Genomic DNA, 25097 nt, shown 5'->3' on the forward strand with positions numbered 1-25097 from the left:
TCCGTAACACCGCCCCGAACTGGTATCTCGTGAGCGGGGAACCATCAACATGCACAAAAAACCCGCCCCCAACCTGCGGTCGCACCGCCACATACGCCAACGCCAGCCGCACCGGGCAAACCCAAGCGGACTCAGCCCGTACAAACGAAATCCACGCCCCTCTTCCCCACTGATCCGTTTTTGAGCGCCGAATCCGAACAGCCACCCGATCCCTATACACCCGCACATCGCCCGCCAATAACCCCTCCTGCGGCCCCTTACCTTCGCGAGACCGCGCTACTAACTCTCCAATACGGAGCGCGCCAAAGAACGCCCAGGAAAAAGCTAAGCGAAACAATGCCAACTCGTACGCCGACCCGCAGACACCCCGCAAGCCCCTGGCCAAGGCTACCAAATCCCCATAACGAATCGGCAATCGCCCATCCACCCGACGTCCCCCCGACCTGCTCCACCCGTCCAGCAATTTTCGGACCAAAAAACTACGCAGCGGGTACGCCCCGCCGGCGAGCTTACGAAAAAAGGCAAAGCCCGCCAACTGGCCCCGAACGGATGCCAGGGAAAACCCTGCTCCCTTCGCCCACAAGATGAATCTAACCAGATCCGCCTCCCCGACCCCCCCCCGCCCACCCGCCTGAGATCAAAAACCGAGTAACAGACACATGCCCGCCACATACGACCTCCACGTCGCCGGGGCTACCGATCGCCTGATCAAGTCCCAGCTCTCATCCTGCCCAAGTTCCACAAGTGGTCGGGGACCCGCTCTCCTTGCTGCTCTGCAAGCGGTGCTGCCTCCCGAAAGGTATCCCACTTAAAACGAGAGAGAGCATCAGCGATGAGGTTTAAGGACCCGGGGATATGCCGCGCCCGCAAGTTCACATTCAGTCGCAGACATAACAGGACCATGACCCGCAAAAGGGCTGAGACCCTGCAGCACCTGGCCGACTGCCTGTTCACCACCTGAACCACCCCCAAGTTATCACACCACCAAACCACTTGTCTATTCGCCAGGTCCTCCCCCCAAACAGTCAGCGCCACCACAATGGGGAAGAGCTCCAGGAGGTTATATTCCGAACCATGCCACTCGCCACCCAATCGTCCGGCCAAGGCTGCGCACACCACCAACCCCTGAAGTAAAGCCCCAGGCCCGACGCCCCCGCCGCATCCGAATACAGGTCCAGTTCCGGAGTGGACACCTCCGGCTCCAGCATCACACGAATCCCATTGAACGACCGCAAGAAATCGTCCAAGATCTCCAGTTCGTCCCTCACCGGCCGCGACACTCGTATGAAGTGGTGACCCGACCTAATCCCCACCGTTCGTGCCGATAACCGACGAATACACGCCCGCGCCATGGGGATCACCCGACATGCAAAAGTCAGGGACCCAATCAATGATTGCATCTGACGAAGGGTGAGCTTGACCGCCCCCCGAGCCATGCCTACCAACTCCCGCAACCGAACAACTTTGTCGTCCGGCAAACGACAGACCATGGCAACTGAGTCTATTTCAATACCCAGAAAAGTCAACCGGGTGACCGGGCCTTCTGTCTTGTCGAGCGCAATCGGCACCCCGAAACGCTCCGCCGTCCGCAGGAAGCCCCGCAACTGCCGCAGACAAGCATCCGACCCACCCGGACCAACGAATAAAAAATCGTCCAAGTAATGCAGAGAATCCGCGCACCCATTGGCGCATTTCGTAGCCCAGTGAATAAAGGTGCTGAATGCCTCGAAAAAGGCGCACGAAACCGCGCATCCCATGGGCAAGCAACGATCGATGTAGTACCCTCCCTCAAAGTAGAAACCCAAAAGGGGAAAACAAGAGGGGTGGATCGGGAGCAAGCGAAAGGCCGACTCAATGTCCGCCTTGGCCAACAATGCTCCCGGCCCTGCCCGACGCACAAGCGCCACCGCATCATCGAAGGAAGCATACCGCACCCCGCACGCTGTCCTCGGGATAAAATCGTTGACCGACCCCCCTTTGGGATGGGACAAATTGAGGATCAATCGAAACTTACCCGCTGCCTTTTTAGGAATAACCGCCAAAGGAGATAAATGCATCCGCTCATACGGTTTCTCCGAAAAAGGCCCGACAATTCTGCCCAACGCCAATTCCTCCCCCAATTTAGCCCGAGCCACACCCGCCAATCGGGAAACGGACCTGGAGTTCCTTGCCCTCCCCCCACACCCCGTGCCCGTGTACGGAATCCGAAACCCGTCCCGGAACCCCTCCCGCAACGCAGAGGCAGCTTCCCCATCAGGGTACTCACGTAGGACCACCTCCAATTCACGCACCCGGATGGGGGAGACCGCCTTACACGCCAAGAGGGACCTATTTGGTTCCCCTACCAGCCCCGCCCCCTGCCCCCTGCGTACACTTGACCGCCGAATGGGCTCCCCCGCAGGTGGCGCAAGCGTGCCTAAATTTGCACTCCGGAAACAGGCACGTGAGCTTGTTATACCGCCAGCAGACATCGGACCCCCCTGCCCCCCCTTTTGAGCCCAATTCACCACTCCGAACCCCACCGGCCCGAAAGGACTGCCCCTTGACACTATCTCGGCCGACCCTGGACCCCCTGCCCCCGAGGCCCCCTCCCACCGTACCCTTCCGAACCGAAGCGGCGCCCTTATTAGTCATCTGCGTCAGCCACAGATGGATGTCCTGAGAACCCCAGACATGAGCTTTATTCCCTACCATCTTGTCCCGAAATTTTTCATCGTAGTTGAGCCAAGCCCAACCCTCGTAATCCCGGAAGGGCCCCCAAGATGCTATCGGCATAAGACACAACGCCCCATACTGTGCCGGATCAAAGTGACTACTACGCTAGCCCAAACGCAAAACCCGCGCATCCAATAACAATGTTCTTCGCGACACGCGGCCTAGAGCCGCTCCTCCGGCTGCACTTTTTTGCCCTCCTGGACGATCGCTTCCCCACCCCGGCGTCCCTCCAGCAACTTAAAGATATCGACAAACTTCCGCTTACGAATGCGCTTGACCAAGCGCGTCGGCACCTCCTCCCACAATTCAGACGACGCCACACCCGCGGCCCCACTTCACATTTCGGACCCTCCCCCAACACCGCACCCTACCCGGCCTCGACCCACTGGAGCTAGCACCCCGAGGAGGAGAGCTCGACCTGGACTCCCCTTCGACCTCCGTCGCTACCCGGCATCCACCCCACCCCCGTTCCCAACTCATCCTTACCTGCGCCCGCCGACCGCTCCGACCGCAGCAGCCACCGCCACATTCGGGTCCACCTCGTCCGCCGGGGCCGGCCGTCCACCTCCGCCTTCCGACGTCCCGGCCAGCACTGCTCCCAACTCCGGCCCACCGGGTCCGCCAGGCCTCCCGACTGGATGGGCTGTAAATCCTCCTCCGACCAGCCAAGGGAAAAACCTCTATACTCCCGCCGGACCTTTGGTCGCCCCCCTCACGAGACCCCCGGGGCACACCGGCCACAGGGGCAGCGCCCACGAACGGTCCGCCCCGCCCCTCCCGCACACCCAACCATAACGGTCCGCTCCGGGAAAAACCGGAGCCTCCTGCCACGCGCCGGGGACAGAGAGCTGCCCCCCCGGTCCCGAGCTTGCCCTGGGCCCCGTCCCCGCTAGGACCTTGGATACAATAGCCCGCCCTGGCCATGCAGCTGAGGACCCTCCGCACGAGCTCCGCAGAAACCTGCGGGGGGGGGGGGGGGCCCACCGGCAAGGCCGGGGGCATGGGGGCACCAAGAGCGCACCCTGGAGGCTCTCCGGGGACCCAGCGGGGCGCCGACCCCCAGGAGAGGCACCTTGTCGCCGTGGGAGGGCAGCCGGCGAGGACCTCACACCACGCCCTCCCGCACGTCCGCCACAGCCCCTCGTACCGGAACGCGGTCGGGGCCGCACAGCATCAGACCTGCGTCCTTGCGAAGGAGCCGCAGGGGGGGTCTGGCCCATCCGCCCCAGGCCGGGAGGTGTGTGGGAGCCACCCGGTCCCGCAGGGAGGACGAGAGGGGGATCCCCAAAACACGCCGGCGACCCAAACACAGCGGCTGCGCTCGCTGCCGCAGGAGGCCACGTGGCTAGGCCGCTGAACCCGCCCGGAAGCCGGAGCCTCCCGCAGGTCACCCGAGGGCTGGGTCGGCTGGGCATGCGCGAGTGCAATGCCAAAGTGGGAACCCGGGCTGACGGGGGGCGAGGCGGGCTGTCGGGCTCCGGGCCGCTTTCGCCCGAATCCGCCCCAGGACGACCGGCGCCTGCACAGCGGGAGGGGAAAGAACCACGGATGGCCCGCGCTGGGCCGTCCCGACCGCCGATTCAACGCCCCTGTCCCCAGGAGCCCGGCCCTGAGACCTCAGCCACACTCACCGGGTCCCTAGCACGACCTCGCCGCTCCCCGGCCGCCGCATCTGCCGCACGCGCCGTCCGCCCACGTGACCGCGCCGTCTGCTGTCCCTTCGACCGCCTCATACCGCGCCAGCAACCCGGACCTGCTACTGCTCGAACACGCCGACACCCGACCTACAACACCGCAGTTGAGAAAACAGGCAAACCGGTAGCAAGAACTCCTGCTATCTCGCTGCCTGATTCCCAACTGCCTTTGCCCTGCCTTCTCCCTTCTTTTTCTCTCTATCTCTGAGCCAATGATGAGGCAGCATTCGAATTGGCTGCCTCCTCATTGGTTCCCATCTCTCTTACCCCACTTCTCCCCTCCCCCCCTCTTTTCTAACCTACTCTAGCTGCCTCCCGGGCTCGCGCCTGAGTTACCAGCGGCGCGCCCGGACTAGCCTGGCTCGCCTTCTTATCAGTGGAATACAAGTTGGTACAAATAAATAAAAAGCAAATAATAAATACATTGAATGTTTTCTCCTGTACCCTTAACTACCTTAGGGATGAACCAGGGACAAAAGACATCAAGAAAACCCCAAGAAACTGTTCAATCAGGAACTTTATTGGCATAACACATTGCCTGCTCCACAAAGGGAACAAGCAGGAGCTTATTACACTAGGAGCTGAGGACTTCACTCAAACCAGGGGATTCAGCCTGCAGGACTCATGCCCTGGGAGTAGAAGTGAGTCCTTCTCAAACAAGATAGACCCTAAGTCCAATTCTGGGAGCCTACAATCCTGCTGCACAGTCTGGCACTTGTTCTACCATCTGCTGGAGACAGAGAATACTGGCTGGTTTCTATGCTGCCTCCAGTACTAATAGCAGTGATGAGGTCAACGGAGAAGCTGTGTTCTCTATCTCCATATGATGGCAGGGTGGTATAACCTATGTATCTGGACTGATCTAGAAGGATGATAATGAATATAAATATTTATGTTGACCTGCTAAATTTTGAAGGTTTTGGATACCCAGAAACATAGAAATGACGGCAGAAAAGGACCAAACGGTCCATCCAGTCTGCCCAGCAAGCTTTTGTTATAATTATCAGTTTCCCAGACCGTCAGTAGGGCCCTTGTTGGCTGCTGTTTTGAGTCCAATTCCCTGTTACCTCTTGCTGTTACAGCAGAGAGCAATTGTTGGAGTTGAATCAAAAGTATCAGGCTTATTGGTTAAAGGTAGTAATTGCTGCATCAGCAAGTTACCCCCAAGCTTGTTTTCCCAGACTGTACAATTTAATGTCCTTGTTGGTTGCTGTCTGAATCTAATTCTCCTTTTCCTCTTTTCCCTCTTCCGTGGAAGCAGAGAGCAATGATGGAGTTGCATTAACAGTATGAAGGCTTATTGGTTAATGGTAGCAACTGCCACACCAGCAAGTTACCCCCATGCACTCTTTTCTTCATTCCCATCCTCTAGCCTTTAAGGATCCAAAAGTTTATCCCATGCCCCGTTGAAATCATTAAGGACAGGATTTTAAAAGTTTACGTGTGTGGCCGGGCCTTACGTGTGCCGGGCCCATTTTCAAAGGGCCCAGCCACAAGCATAAACCCTCGGGACACGTGTAAGTCCCGGGGCTAGCCAAAGGGGTGGTCCGGGGCAGGGCTAGAGACGCAACTTGCTCCTGCTCGGAAGCAGGAGCAAAAGGTAAGATAAAAAATTTGGGGGTATTTAGGAAAGGGATAGGGGAAGGGGAAGGGGAAGGGAGGTTAGGTAACGGGTTGGGAAGTTCCCTCCCAGTCCGCTCCCGATGCTTCGTAGCGCGTAATTGCATTACTGTTCCCCACCTTGTGCGCGCCGAACTGAAATTTTATAACATGCAACTGCCAAGCAACGCACATGTTATAAAAATCACACGTCCATGTGTGCACGCCGGGTAGCACGTGCACATGTAACATTTGAAAATCTACCCCTTACTGTTTTTGTCTTCACCACCTCCTCTGGAAAGGCATTCCAGGCATCCACCATCCTTCACTGGAAAAAATATTTCCTGACATTGATTCTGAGTCGTCCTCCCTGAGTTTCATTTCGTGACCCCAAGTTCTACCAATTTCTTTCCAATGGAAAAGGTTTGTCATTGATTGTGCATCATTAAAACCTTTCAGGTATCTGAAAGTCAATATCAGATGTCCCCTGCACCTCCTTCTCTCCAGGGTATACATATTTAGGTCCTTCAACCTCTTCTCATAAGTCATTTGATGGAGACGGACCCACCATTTTGGTCGCCCTTCTCTAGACCACCTCTATCCTGTCTCTGTCCTCTTTTGAGATGCGGTCTCCAGAACTGAAACACAGTATTCCAAGGTGAGGCCTCACCAAGGACCTGATTATCACCCTCCTTTTTCTTACTGGTAATTCCTCTCTCAATGCAGCCCAGCATTCTTCTGGCTTTTGCTGTCGTCTTGTCACATTGCTTTGCCTTCTTCAGATTGCTAGACACTATCATCCCAAGGTCCTTCTCTTGCTCTGTGTACAACAGCCTTTCACCCCCCATCACACAGAGCTCTTTTGGATTACCACACCCGTTACTTAAAGTTGAGACTATTTGATTATATAGTACCAACACAGATTGATTTTTTTTTTCCTGAGGTTCCAGCTATCTCTATTGGGTTTGTCTGGTTAATGCCCAGATAAAGATTTTTTTTTTTTTTTTTTTTTAAAGCTGAAGTACAGCATGATGACTTTTATCCACTGACTCCTAAATCAATTCAGGACAAGAATCTTAAATCACAACTATTTATTATTTTTATATTCCGTTTTTCGGCACTTCAAAGCGGATTATCTTCCTGTGAAGTCACTCGAGACTGGATGCTGTGGAAGGTGGGGAGGATGCAATAGCAGGAATTGGAGAGGGAAAGGTGGTTTTGCTAAAATAACCAGTAAAATTACCAGAGTTAAGAAGCTGAAGGCATTGTGTTGGGAGTGAGGTGGTGGGAGGTTCTGACTGGTGGACAACGAAGTTAAGGTCTGAATGCTTCAACGAACAGCCATGTTTTTAATCTCTTCCTGAAAGTGAGCTCAGGTGCAAGTCTGATGTCCAGGGGTGGGGCCGCTCCTGTGAAGGTTCTCTTCCTTGTGCTAGTGAACCGCATTTCCCTGAGGGCCGGAGCTACCAATCGAGTGTGAAGCAGAGTGCGCAGAGGTCAGCAGGGGGTGGTACAGGGAGAGGTAGGAGGAAGCCAATCCCTTGGGCACTTTGAAAGACAGAACTAGGATCTTGAAAATGATGCAATGAAAGATTAGGAGAAAGTGTAGCAATTTGAGCAGTGGGGGTGATCTGTGGGAATTTACTGGGCAGCATTTTGCACATATGCTGCTCCTGTCGGATTTTCAGGATCTCTCTAATGAATATGCATGAGAAATATTTGCATGCATAGGAGTAGTGCATGGAAATAAATCTCATGCATATTCGTTACAGATATCCTGAAAACCCGACTGGCTGGGGGGACCCCAAGGACTGGTTTGAGCACTCCTACTGTTTTTTTGGGAGCTTGATGTTCAGGGAGTTGCAGTTGTTCGGGCAGGAGATTACATAAGCCTGGATGGCTGTGGTGTAATGATGTAAGCCTGCACGATATGAATTTCCAACCCCTACTGCAATGGAGGATTCCACTTCTCATGCACAAGAGCACCTACCAACCTGACAAAGCAGAGGGCTCCCATAGTGCCTCGTGTCATCATGCATAGGATGTACATTAGCATAATCACAGAGTACCAGCAGATACCGGGAGTTAACATCAAAATCCCATCAACCTATGTTATCAATTACCAGGTTAACATGCAGAAGCCCAGATAAAAGCTGTAGGTTTCTTCTCAAATTTATATCAAAACGTATGTGGGAGAAAAGGTTATATACCAATAAATTATTCATCGCTTTTTCCTCTCGCAGTTCTTGGGGCTGCGTTTCAGAGCATGAGCTAGGACAGATCCTTGGTAGGAATTTTGATCAGACTGTAATTGTTAAGGAACAGCTGGTTGGGGAGGGAGCCAGGTAACCCTGTAGATCAACTTGTTTCCTCAGAGAGTATGGGTAACAAGAAGCTCCTGCCAAGTGCAGGAAATAAATAACCTTCCCCCATCCCGAGAAGCCACACTCAGCTTTTTTCAATCCAAAAACAAGACAAAGCGAGTGCCTATTTGGAAAAATAAAATACTTGAAAATGTTTAATGTTTGTCTTTTCCAGAGAAGATATTGTCAAAGAATTTTCTAAGAAAAGGGAAACCCAAAACAATAAACTACAAACAGCAATGGTATAATCTCTGAACATATAAACCTATGGGAAAGAGATATTTGGTTAAAAGAAGAAGAGGTGAGCAGACCAATAGTATGATAAATATAGTATTTATATGGTCAGCATCACCACAGCCCAGCTGTGCAATTTACTCAGCGCAGTATCACATTAAATTCATATGCCACAGGAGCATGATTACAGCTGATCCAAGCTTTCACTTTTTCTAAGTATTGGAGAACTATTGCTTTTTGCTAGAAAACTAATTTAGCTATTTTTTGCCTTTGAGCAAAAATCAGTATACAAAATTCATTTATTTTATTATTATTGTTATTATTTTTTTTTTTAGAAAAAGTTAAAACAGGGCTCAGAGTTTGGACCAATACAAAGTCACTGCTTCAGAACTTGTGCCAACAATATTTGTTCAGGCTCCAGAGGCCTGCTTGATTTGATATCATTAAAGATGTGCCCTCTGATCACTGGGACAAAATTGAAGAGAGGCAGAGTTCTCGTTTTCATCTAAACAGAAAATAAGAAAGATAAAAAGCCCTTTTGAAGCAAACCCTGCATCAATAATTTTAGTAAAATAAAAAGCACCACCTTGCTTTCCCCGCACCTAAAACGTCTCCGTTTTCACGCACTACTCAAATTCTTGTAAACCCCTAAATGTTTCTTCTTGGAAGGCGAAGGAGAAAGGAAATGCTGAGCACTCGTCTTCTCAACTAGAACTGTGATGTGCTGCTCCTGCCTGACAATTAATTAAACACCTCTCCCCGTCCCCCCCCCCCCCGTTTTAAATATTTGCATAATAAACGCTAGAACTGGCTTTTGCAAATCCACAAGCACTTCTCCTCCCTCCCATTGTGTGTGTCGTGATGGCAGAGATTATGTCCAGAGAGTCCACAAATTGCTGTATTAAATTCTTTGGGTGTGGACAGAAATTCCAGTTTAAGGTACACCATTCTTGCTACTGAATTCAAAAGACCAATGCCAGGTCACCTTCCTTCCCAGGCATCTTCGCGCTGTTTGGCTTCCAAGCGTCTTCTTCTAAAAAGGATTGAAATACAAGGATTGAAATATGGGAAATGCTATAACACTGAATACTGAACTTTTATTTTTAACTGCAGACAACACACCAAGCGGGATTATAAAATTAAGTTGTTTGCTTAAAAAAATAAAAATAAATGTGTGTGTACTGGGGGGGGGGGGGGGTGCCTTTTCATATACTATTAAGTACAGTTTACACGAATTTACCAAAATAATGGGATTTCAATAACCCTAAAGTATGCTGCAAGTACTTCTTGTTGTATGGGCGCCACCTAGTGGCAAAAAAATGAACAGTCAGGAACCAAGCTAAGTACCTGATTCACTAAGGGTATTTCCCATAGACACAAGATCGGAGAAAAGTCTTAATGAATCTGGCCCTAAGATTGGAATCTTAATTTCACTGCTTTGGCATCACTATCAACTAATGTGACCAACAATAAATATGTAAAATTTTCAATTACTGTACATTATTATATCAAAACACCTAGGGAAAGATATTCAAAAGCCATTTAGACGGATAACTCAAATGTTATCCGTCTAAATGACAAATGTGGCATATTCAGCCATTTATCCATCTAAATTATAGCCGGATAAGTAATCATCCTCAATAATTTAGGCAGATTAAAAAAGGGGCATTTTAGGGAGGGGCTAAGAAATCCAGCTAACCTAGCCAGTTAACTTTAGATCTGCTTCTGAGCAGGTCTAAAGCTATCGGCCTTGTGTGGCTGGATAACGTGCTACTTTACCAGATATCTTGAAAAGATATCCAGCTAAGTAACGTTGTCATCACCCAAGAAGATAAGGTATCGGGGGGGGGGGGGGGGGGGGGGGGGGAGCCCCTCCCAGCCCCCTCAAAACGTTCCTGAGAGGCCGTGCTCTCCTGGTCCCCTCGCCCCAAACCTTCCTAACGACTTAGGAAATGACCGGCATTATATGCTGACCCTAGTCCCGATTCTCATTTAGAAACATAATTAGATCAACCCCCCCTTTCTAACCAAACCTACAAGGAAGAACAGTGGTGCTTACTCCCCCATGAGCAGCGCTGGAGTCGCCGGGAGCAGAGCAGAGGGGCCCTCACTCCTTGGTATGGGGAGATGGGGGTACAGGTGCCACTAGTTTTTCTTGTGAGTGGGTGGGTGAGGGAGGCAGCCCAATTACGTTTCTAAGTGAGAACTAGGACTGGGGCCGGCATACAGTACCGCCCCTTCCTAAGTCATTAAAAAGATTGGGAGGGGGGGAGAGGGGTTAGAAGAACATGGTCTAGCAGGGCCTTACTGTTAAAATTTAGGGTGGGGGGGAGGGAAGAGATTGCCCCGCTGATACCTTATCTTCTTGGATGATGACAGCGCTACTTAGCCAGATCTCTTTTAAAGAGATCTGGTTAAGTAGCACGTTATCTGGCTACACAAGGCCGGATAGCTAAAAAACCTACCCGGCTCTATTCAAACATAGCCAGGTTATCAGGCTATAGTTAGTCAGATAAGTTTAGGCTGCTCTATGTTCAGCGGGACATTTATCCCATTGATCATATGGGATAAGTTATCTGGCTAACTTTAGCCAAATAACTTGCCCACTAACCGGCCTACTGAATATGGACCTCCTAATGATCAAACATAGGCCTTGAATCGGCTCAGCCCTCTGGTAACAGTACGGTCTTTCCTCGTCAGCTGTGCATAGGAAAATGGCCTTGGTGCTGCTGCATACACAGCTGCAGCCATCAAAGTTCATCCCTAAAAATGACACATTTTACAGATATCATCAGCCCTCAAGGAAAATAAACATCTCACACAGCCTAAGCAAATATACATGAAAGACTGACATTAGGGAAAATGCTAACTATTTTTTTTTCTAGGCTTTACATATTCATTAATTTTGTATTCTTCTAGTATAGAACCTCCCTCCTTAAATCTACCCATTAGGCTCTCACTAGTAAGCCATATGCAGCCTACAGTATTTTCTGTTTCCCACATCCTCCCATCTGACTTCCATACAAAATTCTATTATTACAGCAGCCTGCAGAGACTGAGTGGAGAGTGCCCCGCCTAGAGTTAACTTCAATACTTAATTAAAATGTATTAATCACTTAAGCCATGATCCTAAGCAATGTACAATACAACACACATAATTTTAAAATAATCACATACAGACAACACAAACAGCATAAAACTTAAACATAAACCTGTTATCTACCTGAAAGTGGCTTAGAAACTGACAATAAATAAATAAATAAGGTCAACTTAAGAGAAACACTTCTTAATTACTCTTACCTTTGGCATCCTGCAACTTTTTTCGTTCTGCCTCTCTCTCAGCTTTAGTCTGGTTACTTCGCACACCGAGGGCTCCAATCACCAGCCTTCTTGCTAAAACTGCAGATGTCTCTGGACGCTCTTTTGCTGGCTGAAGAAAAATCTAGAAAGTTCAGGAGAGAGAGTTTAGTCCAAAACACTAGCATCTTCACGTAGAAGATCACTTTTACTGAACGATTCAATCAGGGATAGCAAGACAAAAGATAAGCAGATGGACTTTTTTTTTTCCTTTTTCAGACTTGCTCATCCCATACTGTACCAAGCCTCTGAAACACAGTGTTTTGGGTCTAGACTAAAATGGATTGTAGGTATACTGCCACTCTAACCGCCATCCAGTACCATGCTTTCCTATGCCCCTCACCTGATGATATCACTCTCATGTACATAATGTACATAAGCCTTGTTTAAATGTTTAATGTAAAAAAGCTCCGGCCAGACAAGCCCCGGGCGAGTTGACGTTCTTTGTAAACCGGATTGATTTGTATTTCATACAAGAATTTCGGTATAGAAAAAGTAAAAATAAATAAATAAATAAATGTGCAGGAATCCTAAGCTGCTCTCTGGGTACCAGTAGCTGTTTCACCTCCTTCCATGTGCACTTCCTGTTCACACACAGATTGTACCTAAGTGGATGGAACAGGCATAGGGACCAAGAGTGTGGCATGAAAGCTGCTGTAGCAGATAGTAGGCAGGAGTGGGCTGCGAAAGCAGCAGGGTCTGATGGGGGTCAGGATAGCAGCAGCAGCACAGTGAAGGTGAGAAAGAAGTAGCACCCTGAATGGGATTGCTAGCCCAAAAACTCCTGAGTAGGGAGTTAAGTTAGGAATGAAGCTCACACACACTCACCCTGTCAAGGGTAGGCCTATCCATCCAGTTCACAGGATAGCTCAGGTGAGGAGGAAGGGCACGTTGGTCAACCCAGTGAAGTATGAAAAGCTAAAGGCAGTACTGGCCAGAACTTGGCAGAAGGACAGGGAAAAGCTGGTGTACTGATCCCTGCAGGTATACAAAGATACAGCATGAATGCCCTAGCTTTTTTGCCCTCCCTGCTATCATTCTGACTGGGAGTTGGAAGGAGCAAAACACACAATGAGGCAGACCCTGGGGCTGCCTGGATAAGAAAAAGCCGCTAGGCTGCATTTAACAACCAACTCACTGCTGATTGCAGTAGGGAGTTTATTCCCCCCGCCCCCGGGGTAGACTTCTCGGGATGCCAGGACAGCTGAAACTGAAAGCCAACTTCCTGGGGAAGACATCCACCAGGGGACAGAAAGCAGGGATGCTGCGAGTGAAATCCCCTGTAGAAACAGGATTCCTTTACTGACCTGGCAACCCGAAGGGTACCAGAGCACAGTCTGTCTGATCTCAGAACAGACCGTCCAACAACCTGACATAAGTACCAATACCCAAGGATCATACTTTCCCAAGGAATCATCCGGTCCAGGAGATGGACAACGATTGCCTGAACTAGGCCTTCCCTGCCCACAGCCAGGGTTATCCCAGAAAGGGGGACGTATAGCCTGCAAGCCACTGCAGCAAAAGTGTAGCACCTCCATTGTGTGTTCCCTCATCCCCCAATTCATGCAGCCATAGATATGATGAGAGGTTGAAAAGACATTCCTGCCAATTGAGATGCGAGAAAGACTGGCAAGAGCGGTCATCCGCGAACACCGCAAAGTGTGCTCTGCAGGTAAGAAAAGAGTGATTCCCGTGTGGGAAAACCCCTAATCTTTGCCAGGGAGTGGGCCAGAAGGAGAGACCTGGGTACGATGGGGAGACCGAATCCAGAATAACTCCCTCACAATATAGACATGCTGTGCCACAAGATGACCAAGGGATGAGCGCTAATGCCTGACTTGCTCTCAGATCCTGCGGGGAACAGAGAGCATCCCCTCGTCAGAGGTGATGAAATCCCTTTTTTGGGAAATGGAGAACGAGGACCACTCCTTGTAGGGGCGGACAACCTGGTAGCCCAGGGGGCATCCATAAGGGTCACCTCTGGAAACCCAATTGTATCTCCTCTATTCGAAGGGACAGGAAAGCAATGGGAATCGGAGCCTCCCGATCCTAGTGGGTTACAGTTGCTGATCACTGAGATTCATAAGCGACCAAATCGGCCAGAGGTGGCCACCCAGTCAAGGGGTAGGCCACCAAAGTAATCCATGGACCAGCGAGAATGGACCAATTGCCACTGCTGTGCCCCCAACACCTGCAGGTTCTGGCCTGCAGGGAGGTGCTCTGATTCAAAAGAATCAAGGATCTAGCCTGACAACAGACCTGCAAGGGATGGAGCCCCAGAGGCTTCCTGTCTAAGGGGATCTAATGTAAGTTAATAGGGGAGGGGTTGAAAGACACACCCCTCTGTATCCCTGTGGGAGGGAAAGATTCCTGACACTACCCTCCTAGTATCCACATCCCTAGTAGTTCAACCAAGAAAAGAAAATGATTCCTTACCTGCTAATTTTCGTTCCTGTAGTACCACGGATCAGTCCAGACAGTGGGTTATGTCCCCCTTCCAGCAGATGGAGTCAGAGAAAAACTCGAAGGGCACCCTCATATAAGCAAGTGCACCCTGTGTGTCCCTTCAGTATTCAGAATATCAGAGCACAGATAAGCAGTGGATGGATCAAGAAAACCAGAACTGAACAATTAGAACAGCGGTAACAAACTTAGGAACACTGCTAACATTAGAAACTTGAAAAAAGAACTATTTACCAGTCACAGCAGTATTATGGTGCAAAATACAGTTAAAACAATCCCTAAAGAACCCCAGATAATCTCATGGAGGGCGCCTGGACTGATCAGTGGTACTACAGGAACGAAAATTAGCAGGTAAGGAATTTTCTTTTCCTTACCTGCTAATTTTCGTTCCTGTAGTACCACGGCTGATGTACGCAACTGTGGTTGCGTTGTCGGAGAGAACCCTCAGGCCTGATGCTGAACTATTGGGAGGAAATGCTTCAATGCGAGGCGGACTGCTCTGGTTTCCAGCCGATTTATCGGCCATGTCGCCTGAACTGACATCCACTGCCCCTGCGCTGATTGGTTTTGGCATATCGCCCCCCAGCCCAAGAGGCTGGTATCCGTGGTAAGGATTACCCACTGAAGAACCTCCAAGTCCACTCCCTTCAACAAGTGATCCAGACTGAGCCACCAACCCAGGCTGTCCATGACACGATCCGATAGGGGCAGGATGGCATGGAACTCCTGAGACACCGGCTTCCAGCGGGAGAGTAAAGCTCTCTGCAGAGGACGCATATGCACAAAGGCCCAAGGGACCAAATCGATAGTTGAGGCCATGGAGCCCAGAACCTGGAGATAGTCCCATACTGAGGAGAGTGGAAGGCAACTGAAGCTCTGTACCTGAACGATGAGGGACCAGGCTCGATCCAGGCGAAGAAACACCTTGCCCACTCTGGTGTCGAAGTGTGCTCCCAAAACGTTGAGCGATTGTGAGGGAGCAAGACTGCACTTGGTGAAATTGACGATCCAGCCCAGGGAGTGGAGGAGCCGTAGAACCTTGTTGACGGCCTGTTGACATAGTTCCCTGGTCTTTGCCTGAATGAGCCAGTCGTCCAGGTAGGGATGAACAAGAATTCCCTCCCTCCGTAGGGCTGCCGCCACTACCACCATGACCTTGGTGAAAGTGCGGGGCACAGTTGCGAGGCCGAAGGGCAGCGCCTGAAACTGGAAGTGTTGCCCCAGGAGCGTGAAGCGCAGAAAACGCTGATGCTCCTTGAGAATCGGGATGTGGAGATAAGCCTCCGTCAAGTCCAAGGAAGCCAGAAACTCCCCGCAGTGAACTGCCGCAATGACGGACATCAACGTTTCCATCCGGAAGCGAGGGACTCTGAGGGCTCTGTTGACCATCTTGAGATCGAGGATTGGACGGAAGGAGCCATCCTTTTTGGGGACCACGAAGTAAACGGAATAGTGGCCGGATCCTTGTTCCACTGGAGGAACCGGAAGAATGGCTCCCAAAGCTAGGAGCTGGTCGAACGTCTGACGAACAATGAGGCGTTTCTTCACTGGGCCACACGGGGAGAAGAGGAACCTGTCTCTTAATGGCCGAGAAAATTCTAAAGCATAACCGTGCTTTAGAATATCTAGGACCCAGCGATCTGAAGTAATCTTGACCCACTCCTCGTGGAAGAGATGAAGCCGTCTCCCTATCCTGGGCGTCAAGGAGTGGGCCGGTACAGCTTCATTGGGAAGACTTGGAGGAACTCCCCTGGGAGGAGTTATCTCGGGCTGGTCTACGACCTCAAAAGGCATGGGATCAGGACTGGAACCGAGCCGACGGCTGCCTCTGCAAGCCTGGCCTGGCGAAAACGTCGCTGACCCCTGAAGAGACTCCTGGAGGAGCTGAACGTTCTGGAGGTCCGTGGCTGATCCTCAGGCAACTTATGCACTTTGTTCTCCTCGAGGGATTTAATGATCTGCTCCAGGTCCTCTCCAAACAGCAACTTCCCCTTGAAAGGCAAAGATCCCAGTTGCTGCTTAGAAGAAGAATCCGCCGACTTATTGGGAAGCCAAAGGAGACGTCTCGCAGAGACCATTGATCTGGCCAGGATGAGGAGGAGGTCGTATAGCGCATCTGCCCCATAAGCTTTGACAGATTCCAAATGCTCCGCCTGCTGAGCTTCCTCCGGCGGCAAGTCTTGTGCACTGAACAGTTGCTGAAACCATCTGAGACCTGCACGCTGCATGAGAGAGCTACAGACGGCGGCTCTGATCCCTAGAGCAGAGACCTCAAAAATCCTCTTGAGGTAGGCCTCAAGCTTTCGGTCCTGGAGATCGCGGAGGGCAGCACCACCCGTGACCGGAATTGTCGTTCGTTTAGTGACCGCCGTTACCGACGCGTCCACTTTGGGCACCTTGAGGAGCTCTAGGTACTCTTCAGGGAGGGGGTAGAGCTTGTCCATAGCTCTGCCCACTCTGAGGGTGGCATCAGAGGTATCCCACTCCCTGGACAACAATTGGAGGAGCATCTCATGGAACGGGAAAGGGAAAGTCTGTGCTGGGGGGCGCAGCCCTGCCAGGATGGGATCCCCCTTCTTAGCCGTTGTGCTAGACCCTGGAGTGGCCACCGGGGCATCAATATCTAATTCTCTCAGAACATGGGGAATTGTAGTGAGGTCCGGAGGGTCCACGGGGGTCAGGAGAGGCGGCGACGGAGAAAATCCGAGATCAGAATCGCCAGCGGGCTGCGCTGGGGCAGCCGGCTCAGATAACAAAATGGCCGCCGTTCCCACGCTAGATGGGAACAGGGACGGCCTCCCCGGAGGCCGGTGCGCCTGAGAATGCGCTGCCAAGCGGGTAGCTGGGCTCGAGGGTCCCTCCCCGCCGTGGAGGCACCTGGAGCAAGGGCCTTCTCTGGAGAGCCGGGACCCAGGCACTCCACAGGCTCTGCATCGCGAAAACTGCGGTATGGGGGGGAGGGAGGCAGGCAGCTCAATCAATAGATCACCCCCAAACTGAGATTCGAGCGGGAATGAACCTCTGCTCAAAAAGACCGACTCTTAAGTCCCTCTTAAAATCTTCATTGATAGTTTTTTTTGTTTTTAGCAGAGGAATGTCACCTCTCTGCTAGCGCTCCCCCAAGGCAAACGGCTTCTCAGAGCAGCGTGTCATTGGAAAGAGGGGGAGTGGTTGAGCCACCAACTATCACCCCTAAAATGTCATAAACACTCAGACCTGAGAAGAAAATAAGACAGAACTTACCCCACATGCAAGAACAAGGCAAATAAATGGAGACAGTCCTGACTGCAAGTTTCCTCAGTGCCTCGGCACTGAGAACCCTGACTAACTTCAAACAGTCTGAGGAATTTCTACTTTTTTTTTTTTTTATTAAACTTGATCCATCCATAGGCAAGAACAAGAGCCAACAAAATAAAAGAAAGCTAATGCTCTAAGTATAAAAAGAGAAAAGGGAAAACCGCAGGTTAAACCAATCGCCATCTGCTGGAGTCAGAGGAATACTGAAGGGACGCAGAGGATGCACCTGCTTATATGAGGGTGCCCTTCGAGTTTTTCTCTGACTCCATCTGCTGGAAGGGGGACATAACCCACTGTCTGGACTGATCCCGGGTATGTACAGGGAATGCAGGCTTATGTCAGACTTGTGGCAGTGGTGTACAACATGATGTGCTCGCCACAAGGGAAACACCCACACACCTACACTAGAGGGTAACTGGAGCCCTCCGCTTTTAAAGCACGATGACCAGTACTCATGTAGCAGTACCCATCTTGCGTATGGCGGTGCACATATGCATCCCTTTGCCGCAACCGTGGGTAGAATCCCAAGGCACAGGAAGGATTGAACATCACCTGGTAGACTGCACACTGCGAAGAAGCAATCCAAAAGTGTGTGATGGCGCCCTCTTTGCTAGTGTCCCATTGCACACAAAGGTGGGAACTGACAAGGAAGCTGATACCATGATGCGATGATGGCAGTTCCACTATTTCTGGTGCGGTACAGGCTGAGAGAATGCCGCCTGCCAGTGCCTAAGGTGCTTGGAGGAGTAGATGACCTTCACTATTCCTGACCATGCATGAAGCACTCCACTGTTACATCAATTCTTAATAGAGTCAGCAGATACAGTGTATCAATGGCATCCCCAGTGCTACTGGGGTTCTGACTATGGCCGTCCCTGGTGGTAGATAGGATTGCCCCTATAGTACTCACGGTACATGACAACGCTCCAAGAGGCTCATTGCAGCCCTTGGATTGGGGTCATGAATGGCTCACTTCCCTTTCCATAAAGTTCAAGATTTTATTATGTTAAAGGCAAGCAAAATGTTCAAATTGTCAGCATCAAGCCAAAACATTTGTATCAATGATTGCACGGTTCCCTGACATGGGTCATGTTTTAAAAAGACTGCATCTGGAGGGTGCTCGATGGTAAGCCTGGTTCCCAACGCGGTATGGACCGCGACACCAGATGGTGCCGCTGTCCCAGTGCATCAATGCTCATGGTGGTCATGGATGCTTGGGTCGATACAGTTCCTTCGGATCACTGACAGCCTATGGAACATGATGGCGTCCACGGTGCCCATCGGTGCCTATGACCCAGAATTATGAATCTATAGTGTGCACGGCTCTCGATGGTGCCCACAGTCGATGGCTATTATGGAGTCGATGGTATTGAGGGTGCCCTGAGCACCTTGATGGCGTCAAAAGTGACCATAGTGCCCCAATGGCGATCCCAGACCCTGTCACAGTTCTAACATCGACTTGTCAAATCATTGGTGCACTGGTCACAGATGTGCATGGGCAAATGATATCAAGCATGGCACTGAAGGTGCAGCAGCAATACTGCTTGCCCAGGCTCCTGCTCACCCTCTCTCACAAGGAGACTGCACTACCATCACTGGCAAGCAGGAGGTCAGGCTAAGTCGTCCAGGGCTCGTGTCCGTGTAGATTAGTTCTTTAGAATGCGAGAAGGATGCAGAACAATGCAGCCCTCACTATCTACACCTCCACCGATGCCAATAGATCGGAGAAACAACATGGAACTCCTGTCTCGGTAGAACTCAGGCAACTCCTCAGGTTCAGTGGCCTACAGGGAACACCGACCGGCTGCATTCTGTCAGTCCTGACAGCACCAGACGAAGGCACCAAAAACAGACAGTGCAAAGAAAGGACACAGATGCAGCATTTATTTATTAAGAATTAGAAGTAGATTCTGCCAAGCTGCACAGCAACCAAGGCCCACCATGCGGCTGGCAGAATGTTGAAAGTTAGAGAAAAAGTAAAATAAGAAACAAAAACTACAGTAAGTAAAAGAAAAGAAAAACAGCTGCAGCTCCAGATAAAAATCACAACTAAACTGGGAGTAGAGAGCAAAGCTGAATACCATGACCACACGGCTCCCGCGACCACACGGCTCTGGAGGGAAAAAAAAAAAAAAAGAGACTAAGGTTCTCTGCCTAGGGGGCAAGGTGATAATTACAGCTGCACATGCTCAGTAGGGCAGGTTTGAAAGGTCAAGAATTCTTTGAGATCAAAGTTCCATGCTGGGTTCCATCCAATGATGTCACCCATGTGCAAGGACTACCATTCTGCTTTGTCCTCAGAGAAAATGTATGAACGCCTCAAGCTGTTCCTCTTTTATCCAAGTAAGTTTTTCCTGGGAAAATTTAGTCCATCAGTGAGGTGGGAATTTAAAATCTCAGGGCATTTTGAGTATCAACCTCGTCATTTATAGCATAATTTATGATTCATTTTTGATACAGGAGTTCATATGGTATATTGAGACATTTAAATTCAGATTTTTTAATAAGGTTTACTATTTTTCACCACTCTGTGAAATGAATATTTAGAGACATCATGCGAAGGGAACTCTGAACCCACCGGCACATGATCTGGCTTTGGACTTGGTGGCTCTTGTGGCCTGTGACAAAGGACGAACCTTCACCATCGGGTGTTTCGTGTTCAGTGCATCACGAGCTGTGGGTAGATAAAGCCACAAGACAGTTTACTCACAGGAATCAAGTCGCCATTTTCAGTTTTGAAAACTAGCTCCAGGCAACCAGGGACTTGTCATCAATGTTCTGCTTCTTAGAACCTCTAGGACTTTGGTTGGAATGGAAAGCCTATGATTTTATTTAGAAAAGAAAGACCTATAACATAATGTGTCTATGTTAAACGGTTCTTGTTGCCTTTTTCACAGTTTTCAAATCAAGATCAAAATACTTCCTAACACACGCTTCTTTTACAGAAGCCAAACATTTTGAAATACAACAATGTAGTAATGGCATACAAGAAAAGCTAGAAGTGATCATAATCTTAGTAATTCAAAGCCGATATTTCTGTAAACTGAGATAATTTATGACGAAGATGCTAGTGTAAGGTGTTTTTTTTTTTACTTTGGTCTTGAGGAGGAACAAGGGAGGAAAGGGGGGGTTAACCAGTTGTAATGTTCGTTGATGATGCTTTTGTGAATATAAATGATATAAATGGAACTGTAGCTTTGTAACTCAAATATTACTTTTGTGACATGAAGAAATATGGAAGATATAAGTACAGAAACAAAGTGTTCAAAGAAGCTGCCTTACTACAGCTTTGCCTTGTTGCAGGATTCTTCAGCCATATGTGCTTCTCTGATGGGGATCATGAATGATATAAGTTTGCCTTGGAGTTTTAATAAGATGCATGCATCTCTCAGTAGAAAACAGCTATGAGGCCTGTATGGCTAGGAGTACAAACAGTTACTCCTAGCCATACAGGCCTCATAGCTGTTTTCTACTGAGAGATGCATGCATCTTATTAAAACTCCAAGGCAAACTTATATCATTCATGATCCCCATCAGAGAAGCACATATGGCTGAAGAATCCTGCAACAAGGCAAAGCTGTAGTAAGGCAGCTTCTTTGAACACTTTGTTTCTGTACTTATATCTTCCATATTTCTTCATGTCACAAAAGTAATATTTGAGTTACAAAGCTACAGTTCCATTTATATCATTTATATTCACAAAAGCATCATCAACGAACATTACAACTGGTTAACCCCCCCTTTCCTCCCTTGTTCCTCCTCAAGACCAACCCGTACCGCCCTTCTTGGAACTCTATGTGCTCCTTCTATAAAATCAACTAGACTTATATCTACCACTAACAGAGCCCTTTCTCTTGCCGGCCCATCCCTCTGGAACTCTTTGCCCAGTGACCTACGCACTGAAACCTCCACACCCACTTTCAAAAAGAAACTCAAAACATGGCTCTTCCTTTAAGCCTACCCCCCTTCACCCTCGATAGATAACCCCTCTCCCTCTGTGACCCACATATAGCCATCGCATTTTCCCAGCCCCCCCTTGTTTTCCCGTTTTCTCTCCCTCGAACAATCGCCTGAAACAACAATGTACGTAATTATGAATCCTTGTATATAACCCCACCCCCTCATTGTTGTTCCCACCCCATCCCAACCTATGTTGCTCCCTGTTGATTCCCTCCTCCAATTTATTTAGTTTTTTTGTTTTACCACTTTATTTACCTGTTCTTTGTTCTATGTAAAGGCTATGCCTATATATTCCCTGGTTTTAAGTTATATGTAAACCGACACGATGTGCAAACGGTTGTCGGTATATAAAAGCGTTTTAAATAAATAAATAAATAAATAAATAAATAAAAAATATCTGTACACATTCATAAAACTTGGAGAACAAGGATAGTAAAGTTACTTTCCTGTATTAGATATTCTCTAGAGGACAGCAGTTCAGTCACAACATTGAATATCATAATCCTGAATGCACCAGAGCTTTCCAGGCACTTCTTCAGCAACTCTGCACATGCACAACAGTTCCCATGCAGCTGCATGCCAGCATTGTGCCTCAGTTCTGTCAGTCCGCTAATGAGATCAACTTCAGAAGGGCAGGAGGGTGAGTCTGTGTGACTGCTGAACTCAGAGAACACATATTACAGGTAAGTAACTATTTTATCTGAGGACAAACAGGTCACCCATTACACAAGCTGGGACTCCCTAGCTAAGGGTTGTCCTCAAATTAAAAAAAGAGGAAACACAACAAGAACCACCCATCAACAGGGCAAATAAACTATTTTTTGCTGGGTTAGAGCTCTTTTAAATATTATTGTTTTAAAGGACAGACAAGGGCAAACCATAATAATAAAAATGGACTCTAACCCTCAAAAAGATTCTGAAGAACAGATCATTCAAACCTGCTGTCATGGGACTCACTGTCTACAAAATAATGAGATAAGATTAAGTGGACTGAATTCCATGTCTTAGCCCTGCATATCTTCAACAGAGGCTGACCCTGGATAGGCTACTGATGGGGAGACAGTTTCGACATGTTCACCCTAAAGTTAAACCCACCTGGGATATGCAATCCACTATCCAGTTTGATATGGCTACCCTGCTCTTATTTGGGAAAAAAATAAAAGAAAGAACTGGGTCCTAAGATCTTTGGTCCACGCCAAGTAGAAGTTGATGGCTCTCTTGCAATACAAAGTGTGAAGGGCATGTTCGCCTCTGCTAGCATGGAGGCCATGGGAAAAATGTTGGCAGGATGACTGATTAAGGTGGAAGTCTGTCACTACCTTGTGCAGAAACTTCAGGCACGTGCAAAGTTTTATAATGAAACTTACTATAAGGTGGAAAAGTTACTAAGGCCTGAAGCTCTCTGTTAGGCCGATGCAATATCAGTGCACTTTAAACGGGTAACTCATTATTAAGCGCCTGCTACCTTAACGTGCACCGATCCACCTCTTCCGGGTGCCCAATTTAATATTTAAATAGGGTGCCGCGGTAAAAAGGAGGCACTAGGGGAAACTGCGTTCCACTAGCGCCTCCTCGGCAGCAGGCGCCTGGGAGAGGTGGCCGACAGCCCGTTAGGAAAACGGACGTTCAATTTGAGCATCCGTTTTCCTTACCTGTGCACAGCCACAGGTTAGGAAAATGCATACTTGTTAATTGAGCGTCCCTTTTCCTAACGTAACCACCGGCACCCTTTTTAAAAAAAAAGTTTTGGGGGGGGGGGGGGGACATTTCTAATATTTTTAGTTCCTCCGACTTAATATCACCACAATATTAAGTTGGAGGAAGTACAGAAAAGCAGTATTGTCTGCTTTTCTGTACACTTTTTGGACTCCTCCAAAATTAACGCCTGCTCGGAGTAAAAATGTGTGTTGGGTGCACATTTTTCTTTTTTTTACATTGGGAGGAATAAATAATAGCCTCAACAACATGCATTTAACATGTCATGAGTGCTATTACCTACGTGCATGACTGGATGAGCATTTTGCACGCGCTAACCCCCTGGGGCTTCGAGGGTTATGGATGCGCATCCAAAACACGCGTCCAATCGCGCGTTGAGCCACGTGCTGCATCGGCCTGTGTGTGCGCTGAAGTGACTGTCACCAAATATAGGATCTTCCAGGTCAGGCACTTCAGCTCACAGGAGGGCAAAGGCTCAAAAGGGTTTTCATCATTTGGGTTAAAACCATGTTGAGATGTTATGACACAACAGGCAGTTTGATGGGAGGCTTTTAATAAAGCAAGCTCCAGATGAATCATAGGTCTCCCATCTACATAATGGTAACAAGTGCCAAGTCATACAATAAGATGCACTCTAACAGAGTTTGTTTTGAGCCCAGACTCTGAAATGAGTAGAAGGTATTCAAGCAATTTTTGTGTGATGCAAGAAAAGGAATTTAAAGCCTTGCCCTCATACCAGATAGAAAATGTCTACTATTTACAACAGGGGTAAGCACCAACTCTGGACCTGGAGTGACACAAACAGGTCTAGTTTTCAGAAAATCCACATTGAATATGCATAAGGCATATTTGCATGCAATGCCATTTTATACAAATGTATTTCATGCATATTCATTATGGCTATCCTGAAAACCAGGTTCTTTGTGGCACTCAGTTTTGCCAGATGGGCAGTTTTCACACCCAATTGGGCTTCTTTTTCTGAGTGTGGGTGGGAAACCTTTTCCTTTTTTTGGCTGTGGGATTTTGGGCTATTTTTTTTGGGTGTGTGCAGTGTTTTGGGCTTCTTTCCGGAAGGGTGCTGCAGTAGCTGGAAGGCATATCTCTAGTGGTGCTTTGTTTTCTCTTTGTGACAAACTGGTGCTAGTTTGAAGCTTAAGGGTGAAATGGAGGGAGCTGCGCCTGGAGTAGGGGAAGGGAAAGTGAGTATCTGACAGCTTAAGTTTGCTTTGTTCATTTTAGAGAGTCAGGGGAATGAATATTACAAGTGGACACTTTTCTATCCATCTTACTTCTCCCATCAAAAGAAAATAAAGACATAACAACATAAGAAAATGCCATACTGGGTCAGACCAAGGGTCCATCAAGCCCAGCATCCTGTTTCCAACAGTGGCCAATCCAGGCCATAAGAACCTGGCAAGTACCCAAAAACTAAGTCTATTCCATGTAACCATTGCTAATGGCAGTGGCTATTTTCTAAGGGGCGGATTTTAAGAGCCCTGCTCGCCTAAATCCGCCCAAATCCGGGCGGATTTAGGTGAGCAGGGCCCTGCGCGCCGGTGAGCCTATTTTACATAGGCTCACCGGCGCGCGCAGACCCCGGGACTCACGTAAGTCCCGGGGTTCTCCGAGGGGGGCGTGTTGGGGGGCGTGTCGGGGGGCGGGCCCGGTCGTCGCGGCGTTTAGGGGGCGTGTCGGCAGC

At 49.1% G+C, this 25097-nt stretch overlaps 1 protein-coding gene across 6 annotated transcripts in view; it reads right to left on the minus strand.

The window, feature by feature from the left end:
• R3HCC1L (R3H domain and coiled-coil containing 1 like) overlaps nt 1-25097 on the minus strand; it is a 141857-nt gene that overhangs the window by 13359 nt on the left and 103401 nt on the right. For 4 of the 6 annotated variants that reach the window (XR_003857892.1, XM_029610126.1, XM_029610127.1 and 1 more), the window contains one exon: nt 20301-20396. Coding sequence is in view for 4 of the 6 variants with exons in the window: in XM_029610126.1 (XP_029465986.1) it covers nt 20301-20396 (96 nt within the window). In the remaining 2 variants the exon portion in view is untranslated. Of the gene's footprint in view, nt 1-11905; nt 12048-20300; nt 20397-25097 lie in introns of those variants that run through there. The other 2 variants (XM_029610129.1, XR_003857893.1) reach the window with 2 other exon arrangements.

This window comes from Rhinatrema bivittatum, chromosome 7, assembly GCF_901001135.1.
Source record: "Rhinatrema bivittatum chromosome 7, aRhiBiv1.1, whole genome shotgun sequence".
Classification (NCBI taxonomy): Eukaryota; Metazoa; Chordata; class Amphibia; order Gymnophiona; family Rhinatrematidae; genus Rhinatrema; species Rhinatrema bivittatum.